The following is an 18,391-nucleotide window of genomic DNA, read 5'->3' as shown; positions in this document are numbered from 1 at the left end:
GTCATGTCTGGAGAATACCAATGAAGATCACCACAACGGGCTGGGCCCAGTAAGAGATTCCCTGTTCCCCTTATCTCTTCTCCTTCCCCACACTTAAGGTCTTGAAGGGTCAGTTAGCAAGAAGAGGAGGAGAGTTAGGTGATGAAGAGAGAGATCAATGACCACCCTCTCCCCGATTTCAGGCTTTTCATCTGCAATAAGGCCAAGCATGGTGGGTGGAGGGGAAAGGACGAAGCTCTGACATCAAAGTGAGAGGGAAGTTTTGATTTCTACATAGGCCTGTGTTTGGGGTTTTGAAGTGACTTTAGGTCTGCATTACCTTAGAGTGACCAGGTAAGTAGTGGGATCTGCTGAAGTTTTTACCCAGGAGTCCACACGTGGGGGCTCAATGAAGCGGGTTCCTAGATCCTCCCCCACTAGCCTACATGCCAGATTCGCACTTGCCATTCATTTTTCTGCTTCTGTGCTTTTGATCCTTTCATTCTTCTACCTGCTCTTCCCTTCTTGCCACATATAAAAAATAAACCTTTTTGTTCATGGAGCCATTTCTTATCTATCTCAGAAATGACCTCCCACTCGTCTGAAATCTTATAACTGAGGCTGGTGGGGGCATCACGGGGTATAGCTCTGCCACCTTGTCTTCCCTCCCTACCCTCAGCCCTCTTGGGCCGCTAGTTCCTTCAAAACAGGGACTGCTTTATTGACCTTGGATTCACAGTAGTTGTCAAGTGTACGCACATGACAGGCACGGATCGATGTCAAAAGGAACAAAAATGTGCACATACACAGGAAAACCCTCCTCTTTACCAGGTCCTCCTCTCAAGGATGCTAACCAGCTCTGCATCCTGTGATGCTCCTTAGCATTTTCCTGCATTCCAGGGGTCAGATTCCAGGAAAGCGGGGAGGGTCTACCCACTTCACAGCCAATGACTATAGTCAAAACTGCATACCTCTTGGCTGCTCTTAGGAAACTACATTTGAAGTAGATTCTGCTAGTGGTATGAGCATGTTGGTGAGATCTAGTCCTGTCTCATAGACATTGGGTGCCACTGGCCAGTGACTGCTGAGCTTTCTCCATCTTTCTGCACTATTCACTATATTTTATGACAGTAAGCCTGGGCAAGAGAGAACTGGGCTGGCTGCCAAGAGATGGTGCTAAGGATGGCATCCTTAGCTCCTGAGGTGGTGACCCAGGATCCCTCTTGAAAAAGATGACCATTCACTCATTCAGCAAATAATTATTGCATTATCTGCTCTGAACTGATTATGCATATCTTCCCTGCCTTCAGGAAGTTTATTATCTAGTGAGGAAGTCTGAATTTAAATGAATAATGGCAACTGTGCTGAATATGGCAAGGGGGAAAATAATCAGAGCCACTTGACAGTGTAGACATAAGACAGTCAAGGCACTTGACATAAGATAGTCAGGACTTGGGTTAAGATGGCCACTTGATCCAACTGTTCAGTGCTATGGATAAAGAGAAGAATTAAACTTTCATTACAGTATTACCATTTATTTAGACAACATATATCTATAGCCAAACTCAAGCCCAGGGATGCACTGTCTGAGTTTCAGTGAAGTCTAGTTCTAGAAATGGATGCAAAAGGTTTAGAGTAAGATTGCCTACTGGTAGCCAGTGAGCAGCTAGCAAAGCTTGTTTTCCGGCCATTTATGTTTTCATCCATTGACTATTTGGTAAGATGATGTATCCAGGCAGATGCTGTTCTTTCTCAAGATACAGGCAGTGCAGAACATATAGTCTTTCACTTAACCATCTTCACCTGTACTTTCCCCAGTGATTCCAGATTCTGCTTCTAAGAGTCAGTCAGTGCTTTGCCACTCAGGGAGTGATCTTCAGACTGGTATCCATGTTACCTGGGAACTTGTTAGAGATACAGAATCTTTGGCCTGACTCCAACCCTACTGCATTAAAATCTGCAGAGAAGCCTGATACTAGAGAGTAACCTCTAGGGTCTTGTCCTTGTGCTCCTGCGACTTACCCCATTTCCTTTCTAGAAAGTACCAGAAGAATCTTTGTATCAACATTCATTCTCCAGTGGCTTGTCAGACTATCTTTATTTCCTTGCCTGTTGACAATGGGATTACTTGGAGTTTGTGCTCCAAGGCCAACAAAAATTAACTGTATGACTTTAAGCCAACCACTTACCCTTTCTGAATCTCTGTTTTCTTAGAGACAAACTTATGATAATAAACATATACTTCCCTGTTGGCCTTAAAAGGTGGTTATAAAGATTGAATGAATTAAAGAACATGAAAGTAGAGCTCACACTATGGTGAATGAAATGGTTAAACAGGGGGTTTTTTTTCAACCTTTCTGGCAGATTAGAATCACCTGGAAGTTTCTTGCTCCCTCACACCTTGTACTCCACCCCCAGAGGCTCTGACTTAATTAGCCTTTGATAGCTCCTGGGCATTGGCCACTCTTCAGATCTCTCCAGGCAATTCTAAAGTGCAGCCTAGGCTGAGACCACTGGGGAGAGTAAGCTACTTTGTGCAGGAAGCAGCCTGGCCTTCTTGGTGGGGGGTCCATTTTCATCTTGGACTTTGAGTAAGAAGCAATTCGTAAATAGCTAAAAAATGACTTATGATGTGCCCACCATCACTAAGGTAAAGAGTGTTTTTCCTGCAGTGGGGGAGGATGTATTCCTCAGCAGAGGGTCCTCACATGGCTGCTACATTACCCCTGGACAAAGACTCAGAATGACCTTGAGAGTGAGAGATTTGTGGGCTTAGAGTGAATAGGGATAATCTGAGGATGCAAACAGGACCACAACTTTCATCTTGGACCTACAGCGTAAGGTCCTCTCCAATTTCTTAGAAGGACTGGACGACTGATGTCAGTTCTTACAGAATATCTCTTATTAATTACTTGTATCTAAGGACATGACTTGGGAGAAGGCAATGGCACCCCACTCCAGTACTCTTGCCTGGAAAATCCCATGGACGGAGGAGCCTGGTAGGCTGCAGTCCATGGGGTTGCTAAGAGTCGGACACGACTGAGCGACTTCACTTTCACTTTTCACTTTCATGCGTTGGAGAAGGAAATGGCAACCCACTCCAGTGTTCTTGCCTGGAGAATCCCAGGGACAGGGGAGCCTGGTGGGCTGCCGTCTATGGGGTTGCACAGAGTTGGACACGACTGAAGCGACTTAGCAGCAGTAGCAGCAGCAGCAAGGACATGACTTAGTAACTGAGCATGCAACTATACAGAGGGAAGAATGCGATTCCCAGAACAGACTGAAGGCTCAAGAACTTTTCAAACTCTTCCATTTTCTTTATATAGTCCTAGGTTCAAAAACCCTTTTGATATCACTTTATACAGATACTCAAATCAGGTAGACTGGTTTGATCTTGACAGTCAAGTTCAGGTACCCAGAGCAGGCAAAAAGCAGTCTTGGAATTTGATCTTAGTAAGATCAACTTCTCTCTAGGTTGCCTATAGGATAAAGCACTTCATTGACTTTTTATTAAATATTAGAGAGCTGTACTATGGACTTGTATATATTCTGCCTCATTTTACACTCATAACATCCTTTCCTACAGAAATTATCATACCCATTTTTTGGATGTGGAATCTAAAACCATGCACATCATGCATGGTCACTAAGCTCATATACTGCAGACCTGGATTCCATACTACGTGCCATGCTCTTTCCACCGTGTCTATAGCACTATACAAGCGTAACATATTAGGTGATACTTAAATCTTTTGGGTGTGTTATTGTGAAGGTTTTCTAGATGTTTGTTGCTCACAGTGTGGCCTATGAATCATCAGTGCTGGTGTGTCCTGGGAGGTTGTTAGAAATGCAGGTTCTCAGGCCCTACCCTAGACCTGTTGAATCAGAATTTATATTTTAACAAGGTATTATCATAGAAATAATATTGGGGAGAATAATGGAGATAGTGGATTTTAAGCCATTTACAACCTTTTTTTCTGCCTCTGCCAGAAAATTAATAGTTACAAATGTGTGTGTGTCTGTGGGTATCTCAAATGTATTCACACAAATATGAGAAATGCTATACAAATCCTACATAATATTTATGGGATGTAAAACTTGTTGGAACCTGTAACAATAAAGTTTTTATCCTTTCGAGGCCCATTCTAATAGATATAGGCTATAAGTGATAGCTTTTGACTAATAAATTCTTTTACGTGCTGACAGCAAATGAGACAAGTGAAGAGAGACAATGCCAGGAGCACGCCACCAGCAATTACATCTTCTGGCTCCAGCCAGCCCTTTCCAGGCCTTCCCTCCCCTCTCTTGGTGGGCCCTGATAGACTTTCCAATTATGCATCACCAGTGTTTGTTGTTTTATTAATTAAAGTTCTGTATGTAAAGCAGGACCAGCCTTGTGGCTAGGCTTAATGCTATTTTTTTCTCTCATGGCCCTTTCCTCCTCCACAGGTAATTACTACAATTTTATGTCTAGAATATGCCCCGTGTTTGCTATGAATATCTCATGGGCAACTTCACAAGATTATCTTGAATCCATAAAAAAAATCAGCATGGAATGAAATGTAGGCTGAAGTTAGACAAAAGAGACCCAATGGTATCCATAATGTCCATTAACATGCAGCACTCTCAAACATAGGGAATGGAATGAGGGGGAGGTGCTATGTTTCTCTGAATTTCTAAAGGGCGGTATATATCCCAGCAGCAGACACAAGACCAAGGACAGATGCTCTAGTGTGTATTTCATTTCAACAGAAGAAGAAAACACTTTTTAACAGACTGTGATGCTCAGAGATGAGCTTGTTTCTAGCGGGTGGGATGGGTACTCCCCCAGTATTCCCCACACTGGGGTCATCCAGTAGTGACTGGATGGCCAGGATTGGGGATATTGTCAAGGACATCCAAGGTTTGAATGGGGGTTAAAGCTTCTTTCTAATCTAAGGTGCCAGGGCTGTAATTCTGGGTATGAATCTGTAATTTTAAGAGTTTTAATGTGGTCTTATTAATTTTAACTGAGACTATTGACACTGCAAAACCCAACATTTTGTACACCATCTTCTAATTCACCTGGAAAAAATAAATACCAACTCTCTAGCTATAAATAGCCTAATGGAAAATCAACCCAACTCAGCACGAGGCAGGCCAGATGTGGATTTCTGATAACAAGCAAATAAAATATGCTGGGAAATACTTGCAATTACAGAGGCTTAAGGAATGCTGGATTCCTGGCCATGTAAGAGACTTAAAAGATTGAGATTGTTTCTGAAAACAGCACCCCATGTCTTTCCTTCTTTCTCAGGCATCACAGTGAAGCCAGAGAACACCCAGCCAGGGTCATCCACATGCCCCCTTAGTAAAAACACAGCAAGCAGTGAAGATTATGTACAAAAATAATAACTGTGGGATTCCTTCCTAGCTGGTGAAGTTACAAAGTTATGGCTATATTATTCCTTCTTTGGCCTTTTCTTTTCTAATATTTTTATAATGAACATCTATTACTTTTGATAACTAGAACAGACTCAGTGTAAAAGCATATTTTTTGAAGAATAATATTGATCTAGGAAAGAATAATATTAAGCAAAGAAAGAAGATACGAAATGCTTATATGGTATGATTTATATAAATCCTTTATCTATCCCTCTGCTCAAATCTACATTTATCTGTCTGGACAGAAATGTACAAATATGGTGAAATGGACAGAAATATGTACAAAAAAAGGGGTTATCTTTGGAGGGTAAGGTTGTGGGCAATTTCAATTTTCTTCTTTATATTTTCCTAATATCCTACAGTGAATGTAGAGCACTTTTGTAATCAGAAGAAACAATAAATGCTATACTAAACACGGCGTCAAGGGAGGATTCTGATATCACTGGAAAGTGGGAAAAGAGTGCCATCTTTCCACCACTTTGAGGAGGATCTAGTTCTTGCTTGAACTGTGGGCTTTGCAAGGAAGACTAAGGGAAAGTGGGAGCTTCTGGGGAATGAGGTCGGGTCATGCTGTGGCTCTGGAATCAGAAAGAACATTTCTGTCTTTCCTTATGACATAATATTGACTCACAAGCTGGAATTAAGATTGCCGGGAGAAATATTAACAACCCCAGATATGTAGATGATACCACTCTAATGGCAGAAAGTGAAGAGGAACTAAAGAGCCTCTTGATGAAGGTGAAAGAGGAGAATGAAGAAGCTGGCTTGAAACTCAACATTCAAAAAAGTAAGATCATGGCATCTGGTCCAATCATTTCATGGCAAATATAAGGGGAAAAAGTGGAAGCAATGACAGATTTTATTTTCTTGGGCTCCAAAATCATTGCAGATGGTCACTGCAGCCATGAAATTTAAAGACGTTTGCTCCTTGGAAGGAAAACTACGACCAACCTAGACAGTGTATTAAAAAGCAGAGACATCACTTTGCCGACAAAGGTCTGTACAGTCAAAGCTGTGGTTTTTCCAGTAGTTATGTATGGATGTGAGAGTTGGACCATAAAGAAGGCTGGATGCCAAAGAATTGATGCTTTTGAGCTGTGGTGCTGGAAAAGACTCCTGAGAGTCCCTTGGACAGCAAGGAGATCCAACCAGTCAATCTTAAAGGAAATCAACCCTGAATATTTATTGGAAGGACTGATGCTGAAGCTGTGAAGCTCCAATACTTAGGCCACCTGATGCAAAGAGCTGACTCATTTGAAAAGACCCTGATGCTGGGAAAGATTGAAGGCAAAAGGGGATAAGGGAGGCAGAGGATGAGATGGTTAGATAGCATCACTGACTTAATGGACATGAATTTGAGCAAACTCTGGGAGATAGTAAAGGACAGGGAAGCCTGGTGTGCTGCAGTCTATGGGGTGACAAAGAGTTGGACACAGCTTAAGGACTGAACAACAACAACAAATCTCAGGGCCTCAGTCTTTATCTGTGAAATGGGGCTAATCATACTCTCCTTATAGAGTTGCTGGGAGACTTTAGTAAGATTATGTAAGCCCAGTACCCAACTTACCAAATACATTTATCAATGTTAGTTCCTTCTTCCTGTATTGGAAAAAGCAGTCAGGGAATAAGTTTAGAAATAAACAGCTCACACAAACAGAATAGGACAGGATGAAGGATGCTGTATTAAGATTTTCAGTCCAGTGTTTTATCTTCCGGGCCCCCTAGAGGATTATCTTTCCAATCTGTGTGAAGAAAACAATGTTTTCTTTTGAATTACACTGTAATGAGGTGATCTTGGGCAGACAGCCTCCTCTGTGCCTCAGTTTCCCTGTGGGTGATAGAGATGATGCTGAGAAATAGCTTTAGAAATCCTTATACTGGGGAACAGGATCGACTCAGTGAAATGAAATTCCTACAATCTTCATAAACAGCCATCAGAAAGAATCAGTTCTAATGAGGTGGATGAAACTGGAGCCTATTATATAGAGTGAAGTAAGCCAGAAAGAAAAACACCAATACAGTATACTAATGCATATATATGGAATTTAGAAAGATGGTAACGATAACCCTGTGTGTGAGACAGTAAAAGAGACACAGATGTATTTAACAGTCTTTTGGACTCTGTGGGAGAGGGCGAGGGCAGGATGATATGGGAGAATGGTATTGAAACATGTATGTTATCACATGTGAAACAAATTGCCAGTCCAGGTTCGATGCATGATACAGGGTGCTCAGGGCTAGTGCACTGGGATGACCCAGAGGGATGGGATTGGGAGGGAGGTGGGAGGGGGGTTCAGGATGGGAAACACGTGTACACCCATGATGGATTCATGTCAATGTATGGCAAAACCAATACAATATTGTAAAGTAAAAAAATAAATGAATAAATAAAACTGTGATTAAAAAAAGAAAAAAAAAGAAAGAGAATGGACTTCAGGCATCTTCAGGTGTCTGTAGGACCCATAGCCACTCAGGGAGTATATTTATTCCCTGGGGAGAGTGTGCTTTCAACAGGTTGGCCCCTGTGCATCCTGGCCACATGAATGATCGCCACTAGTGGGAGCCACGAGGGCGTTTGATTAACAGATAGACTTGGAATGGGACCTAAACCTAAATCTCTGCCAAGTGCCCAGGAGGTTTTTTATTCACACCCGTGAGCCTTGACAGTAATTCTTCTATGCCTCAGTTTCATCATGTAATGGCTGAGGTATTAATTTTGAATGACTCAAAGGTATTAAATTAATTATGTCCGACTGTAATTACAATGACTGTTGATTACTTTAGCCCATTAGCATGTGTTCTGGCAGCATCAACCACATCGCAGGAAGTGGTGGCAGAATGCTAGGTTCCAGCGGCTTCCCGGCTCTAGGGACTAAGGTAAGAATGATTTTGGCCCCACATCTCAGTAGGGCCATATTTGTTGGGTCCTTGAGACTCAATGAGGAGTCACCTTGTTTGTGCTCATCCTGGACCATGGACATGCTCACGATTGAGAGGCTGCACAATTAATTAATTAATTAGGATGAAGCAGGTACGTTGGGCACATCCCCCCAGTGCTAATGATCAGCATTGTGCAAAATAATGCTCCCAAGCTGCCTGCATTGCTAATTGACTCAGAGGAGAAATAAGAATATAGCCTGTCTGAATTTATGTCAGCAGTGACTTCTTCACACCTATGCAGAGTAAGAAGAGGGATCATAATAATTGCTGCCATTCATAAAAGATTGAAGAGAATACAAAGAGTTTTTGCATTTTAATCTAATTCTCGCAGCAAGTAACACAGGCATTTTTATTCCCAATTAGGGACACTGACTGACTTGAGATCCTATGGCTCATTACATGGCAGTGTTGGGACTCACACTCAGGTGACCTGAGTCAAGTCCAATGATGTTAAGAGTGTTTGCAGGATTGGCCTAGGAGTTGGACAGACCTGTTTTGAATCCTGGTTCTGCCTCTTAATAGCAAAGGTGACTAGTAAGTCACTTAAGCTTTTGAAGTCCCAGGTTCTGCATCAGTAAATGGGGCAACAATTCCTTACAAGTCTCTTTTGGTAATGAGATAAGGCAAGTGACCTGCTTAGCACAGTGCCAGCCACATGGGAGGGGATCACTATTTTAAAAAAATACAGTAGTCCTCTTATCAGCCATTTAACTTGCTGTAGTTTCAGTTTCCCGAGGTCAAGTTCAGTCCAAAACTATTATATGGAAAATTCCAGAAAAAAACAATTCTTAAGTTTTAAATTCTATACCATTCTGAGTAGCAGATCGAAACAATGAAAACTCATGCTGACCCCCTCTGTCTCGCCTGAGACATGAATCATCTTTTTGGCCACTGTATCCATGCTGTACACACCAGCCACCTGCTAGCATAGGAAAAAATATAGGATATACAGGGTTTGGTACTATCCGTGGTTCCAGGCATCTGCTAGTGGTCTTAGAACATATCCCATCCTTTGATGGGGGGTGGGTACTGCACACCTTTAGTTACTTTACGGTTATTAAGGGTCCCTCCCTTAGCCCCAGACTAAAGGAAGGTTTCTTTCTCCTAGGAGTACAAAGATTTAGGGTGTCTGAGGGCTCTAGTTAAGAATTTTGGCTTGCGTTTTGTAACATAGCCAAGTGATTCATAAGTAACTTGGAGACCAGGACCTGTCATATTGGAAGTAAGTGTTCTTAATTTTCTGCTGAATAAACACTCTTAAAAGATCCCAGATTCCTGTGGTCTGTCTCCTGCATGGCTGGCTGGTTACATGGTGGGTTTGAGAGGAATACTTGCTGGCTCGCCGCCTGAGTGAGGACCTCCCGCCAGCCATCTGTGTGTCTGTCCAGCCCAGCCAAGTGCCATGCTACCTTTCTGGCCCTGTCCTGGCAGCTGCCACGCTTCTTGTCCTGAGGGTGAGGACCCTCGCTTAACTCTCCAGATTGAGGGTCATTGGATAGGGCAGGTCCAGCCTTTGATCTTGGAGTCATCACAAAAGTCAGATACTAATAGTAACAGCAGCCGTTACCTGCAATGCAGGAGCTGCAGGAGACATGGGTTCGATCCCTGGGTCAGGGAGATCCCCTGGAGGAGGAAATGGCAACCCATTCCAGTATTCTCACCTGGAGAATCCCACAGACAAAGGAGCCTGGCGGGCTTTAGTCCATGGGGTCGCAAAGAGTCAAACATAGCTTAGCACACATGTATACACACAGCAGTGGAGAAGCAGAAACCACACTTATTAAACATCTACTATGTGGCCAGATACAGGCTGGGCACTTTTCTAACTTGTCTCCTTGTTTATCCCAACAGCTCTGCAGAGGACCCTGAGGCTGAGAAAAGTGAGGTGACTTGCCCAAGGTCACCCTGCTAGAAAGTGGCAGGATTCTACCAAGGACTGCGGGACCTCAAGGAGCTGCTCCAACCACCATACCACACTGCCTTCATGATGCTCCTTTTGCCCTGGCCCCAAATGGTCAGCTGGGTTCCTCTAGACACAGGAGATGTCGTGCTTGTTGGGCCATAGGGCAGGAGGCAGGCAGCTGCCTGGGGCCACCATGCTGCTCTGACTTGCTTCAGATGTCAGCGTCACCCCATGGGAGCCAGAGGGAAACTGCTTCCTGCCGGGCCCACCATGATGTCCTGGGCAGGGATGGACCACCCAACTGGGTATTGCATAGCTACCATGGAGTTCTGTCTCTGCTTCTTCAAGGCTCCCCAAAGCAAGAAAAGGAGGGGTGCAGAGAACAGAGGGTGTGAAAACAAGCCCTGGTGAGTCTAGCTGCATTTGCTCTTGATTTAGGCAAACCCTGAAGCCTGGAACTATCCAAAGATGAGAGGGATTTGCTGCTGAGTTGGTGAGCATTCTGTCACTGCAGTGGATGTCACACTGTTAGATGAGATGGGAGTTGGATATCCAGTCCAACTCAGGTTAGTGGAGGGATCTAAGGAGGGTACTGCCCCAGTCTGCCCCCGAGCTTGGCACTGGGCCCTTACTGTTTACAAAGAGGGTCTCTACGGTCACCAAAGGTGTCTGTGCAGCATCACTTGGCCACACAGGGGCAAAGGCTGTCCTAGGTGGACTCAGCAGGAAACTGCTTTTTCCTCTACCAGTCAACACTCCGCAGAGACTGAGGGGAGGACAGTGAATAGGAAGAGGGCAAGGGGCACTTTGCTTCCCCCAGGCGGGCACATGTTCAATGCAGAAGATGGGATGGATTCGGGACACAACAGCTTTATTCAGGATCAAGCTCACGAGGCCTCTTGAAATAGCCTCTCCTTCCTGATTTGCTAAAATAAGTGAGAGCACGTGAGGCTGGGAACAACACACACACAAGGCACGAATAACACCGGGCTTCTGCGGGTAAGCCGCAATGTTCCCTTGGTTGCCTAGGAATTAGACCCAGTGACCAGTCCCAGCTTGAGGAGAGATGAAGCGGGTAACTAGTCTGTTACAAAATGGTTGGTATGACTTTCCTCCCTGTCTCTGGAGATGAGGACCCTGTGGTGAGGAGGATGGGGTCTCTGGATGAGGTGAGAGCCATGCCAGTCCTCAGGGATGCCTCCAAGGCCCACGTCAGCTCCCCGGAAGCTGAGAAGGTACCATCTGCCCCTGGCAGGGGCAGGGTAATGTGACAGAAAGAGCACAGGGCTCAAGTCATAAGACCTGAGTTTGATCCTGATTTTGTATGTACTGGCTGTGCACATTGGGGACATTACTTTCCTGTCTTGAGGAGATGGGCTGTTCTCTTCCGTGGGCCGCCCTGCATGCACCCTGACCCAGATCACGGGCGGAGCAACCCCTGACACATAGGATCTTCTCCAGGAAGTGAGCTACATAGAATATTCTCAGCATCTTTAGCCCCTGCTTGTGAGGGTTTGGTGGGGTTGACACAGGAAGAGCCCCTCAGCTTTTGTATTTTCCCTTGCCCCAAGTCATCCTGTAGTAATTATGATTACTCTTATTTTTCTTTTCTTGACCATTCCAAGGGGGATTTTGCCATTGAATTAATTAACTGTTAAAACCCAGGGGTCTCAAAGTTCCTTTCCTCTTCCTATCTGGAAGTCCTATTTGTTTACCCAAGGGGAGGGAGTGAGGCCAGCCTGACCAAGCCCCATCAACAGAGCCATGACACTCACTGAGATGCGGGTTTACACTGAGATGCTGGAGAATGTCTCACCAGCCAAATCCCCAGGAAAGGATGGGCTCTGTGTCCAGGAATAAGCGCCAGCAGTCTGGAAAGCCTTACAATATCAACCAGAGAGCAATTTGCTGAAAAACTCCCTGGCTTCCTGCCACAAGAGGCTCCTTCCTAGTGGAGCTTTGCACAGAATTTAATGGACAGCAGAGGGCAATTCCAGAGGCCAAACTCCTCTCCCATCTTCTTCTGTCCATATTCATTGATTTTAATGACTGAATGGAGGTCTCCTTCCCTGTGGACTAGATAGCCCATGTCGACATGGAGGAGTCCCACTGGTCACCTTCTGCCCTGGTCTCAGCAGCTCCCAGTCGCTAATCAAAGCTTTTATCACTACAGGGCAGATGCCAGAGACAGAAAGGCCAGGTGTGTTCCAGCCCCAGGGTGTGTGTGTCTGAGTGTTCGCACATGCGTGTATGGAGAGGACAGAGGTGGCTGCAGCTTCAGCAAGGTCAGAAAACCAGTAGCCGGGAACTGGCCTGCCCTAGGGTATCAGCATAAATTAAGTGGGTCATCTCCCACTTCCTGGGTCCCTTTCATTTCTGCAGCTCATAGAAGGAAAACTACTTCTACATTGTGGAGGGGGAAAGAGATTGAGGGAAGCCCACTTCCCCCCTTCTCCCCCCAGGCCTTGTTCCATCCTGAGAACATGGTTTAAAATATTCTAGTCACAGCTCAGGCTATTCAAATAAAATAGAATTTCAAACCACACGGGGCTTGTTGAGACATTCAGTCTGCTAGGATGTGTGAAAGGCAGGGGGAGGGGCGGAGACGGCCCCTGCCACTCTCCCGTCCTTTTTATTACCAGCAGCTGCAATGCTAGACACATCCCAGTGTGTGTCCCCACCCGGGGGACGCGAGCAGTTCTGACAGCAAGCAAGCGCATAAAAGCCACTGCAAGGCTCCCCTCCCCAGTGGCAACTTTAATTATTTGAACTGGAGCTCAGCAAAATTAAAATAAAATAAAATCTGAATGTGTTTTAAGTGGCCCCTCAGTTTCTTGCAGAGAATAGTTTGTGGGTAGGAGAGTGGGGCTGGGCTGGGCAGAGGTCTTTAAATATTCATGCCCCACATGCCACAGTGCAGAGCCATGGAGGTGGCAGCGTCTGCACCAAGGCCAGGCAGTGGAGAGAGGCCCTGGCGACAGTGGCTGCAGGGATCTGGAGGGAGGAGGCCAGAGCTGGCATGCTTCTGAAATGCCCTGGAAGCTGCTTGGCACAAAGGCACACCCTGGGTATGTCTCCATCATCGGTAGGCCACTGACCTAGATCCACGTGGCTCTCAGAGTGGCTCCCACTTCTGTCTCCACCACCTCTGTCCCCCACCCCATCAGTCAATTCTAATCCCTCCTCAGACTCATCTTTCCAAAAAGGCAAGTTACATCATAATCTTTGGCACCCCAGGTAATGGAGGATAGCTCTCAGCTTGGGTTCAGAATAAATTTCGGTTACAACAGGCAAGGACGCCTACGGATAGTCACTCTTAAGTTTCAGTGTGCATCCAAATCACCAATGGTGGGGCTTGAAAATGCAGATTCCTGGGCCCTTGTCAGTGATGTCATTCAGGAAGTCTGGGGTGGGGCCCAAGAATCTACATTTGTCATATTTTCCAAGTGACTGCAACTGGGGAAACACAGACCTACCAGTAGCTTGTAGCCAGATTTTCAAGGAAATGCATTGAAGGCAACACCAGTTTCCCTTTGGGATCCACTGATGACTGTAGTTTCTCAAGAGTATTTGAGTTATTCGGCAATTACTTCAACTCTCTGGAGGCGTGGACCAGGACTGTCAGGGTTTAGAGAAGATGCTCAGGGGTGGGTGTCTGCTGGGAGCTCAGTGCTTCCAGCCTGTCCCCATGGGCCTGACTCTCACCAGAGACTTCCACCCATGGCTCTATCTAGTGTCCACCTTCCTGCACCAGGGCCGCATAGCCAGTGGAGGCCCCTTTAGGGTTGGAGGGAGGTTAACCTCACACAGTCCCACACAGCAATGCAACACCTGTTTCTCTGTCACCGACATTCAGCCAACCTGGGAGAAGGAAATCAACTTCCTGCCTTCTGTATTTAGGATTCGAGATAAACAGATGGCAGGGCTTACAAACCTGGAAATGCATATTTCTATTTTGGCCATTTATTTTTCTGATGAAAACATTTCTCCAACATTGGGAATTCAAAGACCCAGCAGCCTGAGATGAATGATCTGAAACCCTGAATGTGAAATAACTGTGAGCTGAAAACCGAGTGGTCTCCCTGCCTTCCCTTCACTCCTCATGCTGAGCCAAGCTCTGGAAAAGGGCAGGAAATAGCAGAAACCGCCCAGAGCAAATGTGACTGGGGGAATAATAAAATAGGCCAGTAAAACAAAACACCTGTTTAAGCTATTGATCAACCCAAAGGTTATTAGAGAAATGATGACGTATTAGAAAAATATCATTTTTACCTTGACATTTCTTTTTTTTGAAATCAGGCTCACATGAAATCTAGTGAAAAATAAATTAGAAGGCTAAGTGATTTTAAGGATTCCCCTTGCCTGTCAGACAGGCCAATCACCTCTCCTCCTTTAGACTTCCTCTTAAGAAACCTCCCTTTCTAGGTGATGCTCTGAGACACCCGAGAAGTATCAACGATGACTGAGTAATTCCACCATTTGCAGCGGAGATCATGGTTTCTCAAATACAATTTAACATAATGAATCTACTTATTTGTGCCCTGACTTCTTCCAGAAAGGATTTAAGGTGGCTCACAGAGATACATAAAACATACACTAGGAGAAGGTGAGGTTCTTGGGGCAGATGTCAAGTAACAATATAAAAGCGAATCAGGAGCGAGGCTGCTGCGAACTTACTGGGTAAAGACAGACTTAATTCTACCATTCTTCTGATTAAAAAACCATCATTGATATATCTTTTCCATTCTCCTTTGCTTTATGTCTGTGAGTTTTTATTTCACAAAAAGACTAGAGAGCTTGGATTTGCCTGTACAGGAAATGGCAACACACTCCAGTATTCTTGCTGAGGAAATACCATGCAGACTGTGGTATTACATGGGTAACTGTGGCGGGTTACAGTCCATGGAGTCACACGAGTCAGGATTCAGGGACTAGATCACCTCTTTGCTGCACCTCTCCTGGTCAAAGCCCCGTCTGCCGGGCACTGCTACCAGCCTGCTGAGGGGATGTGAATTTGGTCAGTTTCGCAATATCCACAACTTGAAAGGCAACAAATTGCTCCCAGAGCACAAAGTTATTCCTGGAAGAAGCCAGGAAGGAGTTTCTCCTGTGAGTTTCCAGAAAGAGAGGCCTGGCCAAATTTAAATTCAGTCCTGACTTCCTGCAGTGTGCGCTGTACTATCGCAATGCTGGGCCAGTGTGGAGAAGCACAGTCTGGTTGTTGGCTAAAGTTCTCTTCCTCATCCCCCATTCTTCTTTGCATATTTATACAGGGTTTCAGACATTGTTGGTTAATCTTTGTGCTACTTACTTTGTACTAGACCGCATGACAAGCCCTTTACAAATATTAACCTATTTAAGCTTCACCTCCCTGGGGTAGGCACTCTGAGTCTCTACTTCCCAGGTGGGAAAACTGAGGCACTGAGAGATTATTAATGGATAAAACAAATTAGGCCACCAGTCAGCGGTGGAACCTGGATTGGACTCAAGTAGTTGATTCCAGAGTCCATAAGCTTAATCACTGGGCCCTCTGGGGGTCTAAGCTCATCTCCTGGTCCCTAGAGAATATGACCTTGGGCTAAGAATCCTGGCACCAGGCCCTCAGTTCCCACACTGAAGGGGTAACAGCTACGCTAACTGTCTGGGCCAGTGACTCTGGAGGCACTTCACCGACTGCCATTGATGCCTTAGTGATACTTACGTAAGTCAAAGTGTTGATGCTTTGAAACTTTGAAATGTATTGTAAGAGGCTGACATCTTAGACTGACATCTAAGGATTCTATAAAAAGTTGCTGTTACCATCGCCTCTTATGTCTTGGAAATATTTTGGAGGTTTGCTGCCATCAAAGTTCTATTGCAAATAGTTCAGTGCAGCTGAGTGTGGTGTTTAAGGTGAAATTCTCTGCCATGCTAAAGACGGGACTTTACCATGCTGGTAGCTACTGTCTGCCTGGAAGATGGTGCAAACGGTCTTCTGGTCCTCCCACGGGAGAAGAAGAAGCCTGACCATCAGTCTATTTTGCTCATCTGTGCGCGTTCACCTGGAAGTGCCCAGAAGTGGGAGGAGCAGGGAGAGAACTAGAAGAACACCAAGACTTGCCTCACACGGAGAGTTCTTCATGGGTGCAGGAAATGTAGCGCTGGTCACTGTGGCATTTTCAGAGGTGGGGGCGTCAGTGATGCTGAGCAATAGGGCGTGGCCTGGGCAGAGAGGAGAAGAGTCAAAACTGCACCATCCTTGTGCCCTGAAGGGCCTTGGGGTGCAAGGTTAACGGGCCCCGCACTATTCTTCTCTAGCCTAGGGACTGAAGACGCTGTTGCTTCTGCTTCCAGTGGGTAAGACAGCCTGCTTATCACTGACTATGAGACTAGGCTTGTGCAGAGGTCTTCGTTCTAAATGGCCTGTGACACCCCAGCACCGTACATCTGGGTTACTGCATGCCCTAATCTCCCATGGCCACCAGCTTTAGCTCATAGCCCGGGAGCAGCCTGAAGCACGCTGGACTTCCCCAGGCCCACCCTTGCCCCCCGTTTCCAGTCATGCCCGTGCTTTGCCCTCCAGTGGTCTCAGAACCTTCACTATCTACTCCCCTCTCCGGAGCCCAGGTCAGCCTGTGCCCCATCGCCTGACCAGGAAGACTCATTTATTCTTTTCTAAGCACTGACCTGCCAGAAAACCTGGCAGAACATGAGCCTCAGTCCCACATGGTGGTGGGAAGGAGCATCTGCAAATGTCTAGGAGTGCCTGCCGATGTTTGGTGCTGTGGAGGTGGGGGACAGAGTGAGCCCAGGGCCCACACTTTCAGGGGGCTCACAGAGCCCCTGATCGGACTCTAGTCATTCATTTCTGTGTTTCTCTCTCTCTTAGCAAAATGTTTATAGAGTTACTAACAAGTAACAAATTCAGATGGGTCCAGAGGAAAGTAACTAGACCAGGCCAGAAATCTTGGAAAATACCCTCCCACTCTTGAGGAAAAATCAAATGGCCAAGGTTATGTGTCCAGGGAGGGAAAAGACCTGTGGTAGAAAGGTCATAATGGTTGTCTTCAAATATCTGAAGGGCTGCCTCTGTGGGAGAGGGCACAGTTCAGTTCTGTGGGGCTCCAGGAGATGGAAATCATGATCACTGAGAAGAATTTACAGAGGGGTGGGGCTCATCTCCAGGTAAGGAAATGGATGTGTGACTCTGAGCTGTTAAGCAACCAAAAGGGCTGCTTTTGGAGGCAGGGAGAGACCTGTCTCAAGAGGTATTCAACAGGGCTGGACACATTTGCTATGGGTGCTGTCGGGGACTATCAGAGCAGAGACGAAGATCACATCTCACGTTGGGATTTGAGCTGTTTGTCTTCTCTGCTCCTGCAGACCAGGCACTGGGCATGAGGCAATGCGGCAAGAAGGCTGGAGGAGAAGTGAGAGTTCTTGGCCTCCACATGTGGGGAGGGCCCTGCAGACTCCCCCATGGTCCAGTAACTCAGCCTCCTTCCCAGCCGGGCCCAAAGCCAGCTCACTAGATGCAGCCGGCTCTGGGGACCAAGGACAGAACTGCAGGAGCGCTGAGATCCTCAGTGGTAGATTTGGACCTTGTCCTCTCTCATACTTATCATTACTATTAATTCTTAAAGGAAGCTGTAGGATGCACAAGCTTTGCTTGGAAAGAGAGGAATTTTGGTACAAGGGACTCCAGCTGGAGCAGGTAAACACAGGGGAGGGGGAGAGACCCCCTCCATCCTGCAGAAAGGTGGGGCCCCCAGGCCTGCTAGGCCTGTCTACGGTGCACAGGCCAAGGAGAGGCCCATGACTGGATGGTGTGGCCTCTCTAGGGGCCCAGCTCTGGGAGCTACACTGGCCACACAGACCACCTCTGACCCATGTCCAGGCCAGCACTTCCAGGTGTGGAGTCAGCCCAGTGTGGGTGGCATCTCTTGGGTGTATGGAGACCCCATGCCCCCCGGCAGTCAAGCAGGGCCTGTGAGAAGATGAGCTACAATGTGGGAAGGGTGGGAGTTGCCAGTTTCAGCTGGGTATAGTGGTAGGGTTTGGCTGAAGAATTTGGGCCCCAGGGAATGATCTAGATAAGCAAAGTTCCTAGGCACAATCCTGGGGCAAATGGCAGGAGGACCTCCCTGAGTCCCAGTCTCCCACGTC

The 18,391-nt window shown here is 46.1% G+C and overlaps 1 protein-coding gene across 1 annotated transcript in view; it reads right to left on the bottom strand.

Annotated features, from left to right (window-relative positions):
- ALK (ALK receptor tyrosine kinase) overlaps window positions 1–18,391 on the bottom strand; it is a 746,236-nt gene that overhangs the window by 95,758 nt on the left and 632,087 nt on the right. Inside the window, exon 8 of the mRNA XM_055541746.1 lies at window positions 16,347–16,447. Within this exon, the coding sequence (XP_055397721.1) occupies window positions 16,347–16,447 (101 nt within the window). The remainder of the gene's footprint in view (window positions 1–16,346; window positions 16,448–18,391) is intronic.

Source organism: Bubalus kerabau, chromosome 11 (genome assembly GCF_029407905.1).
Source record: "Bubalus kerabau isolate K-KA32 ecotype Philippines breed swamp buffalo chromosome 11, PCC_UOA_SB_1v2, whole genome shotgun sequence".
NCBI classification, from domain to species: Eukaryota; Metazoa; Chordata; class Mammalia; order Artiodactyla; family Bovidae; genus Bubalus; species Bubalus kerabau.
Note: the sequence above shows the minus strand (reverse complement) of the source record. Positions and strands in the feature narration are given on the sequence as shown.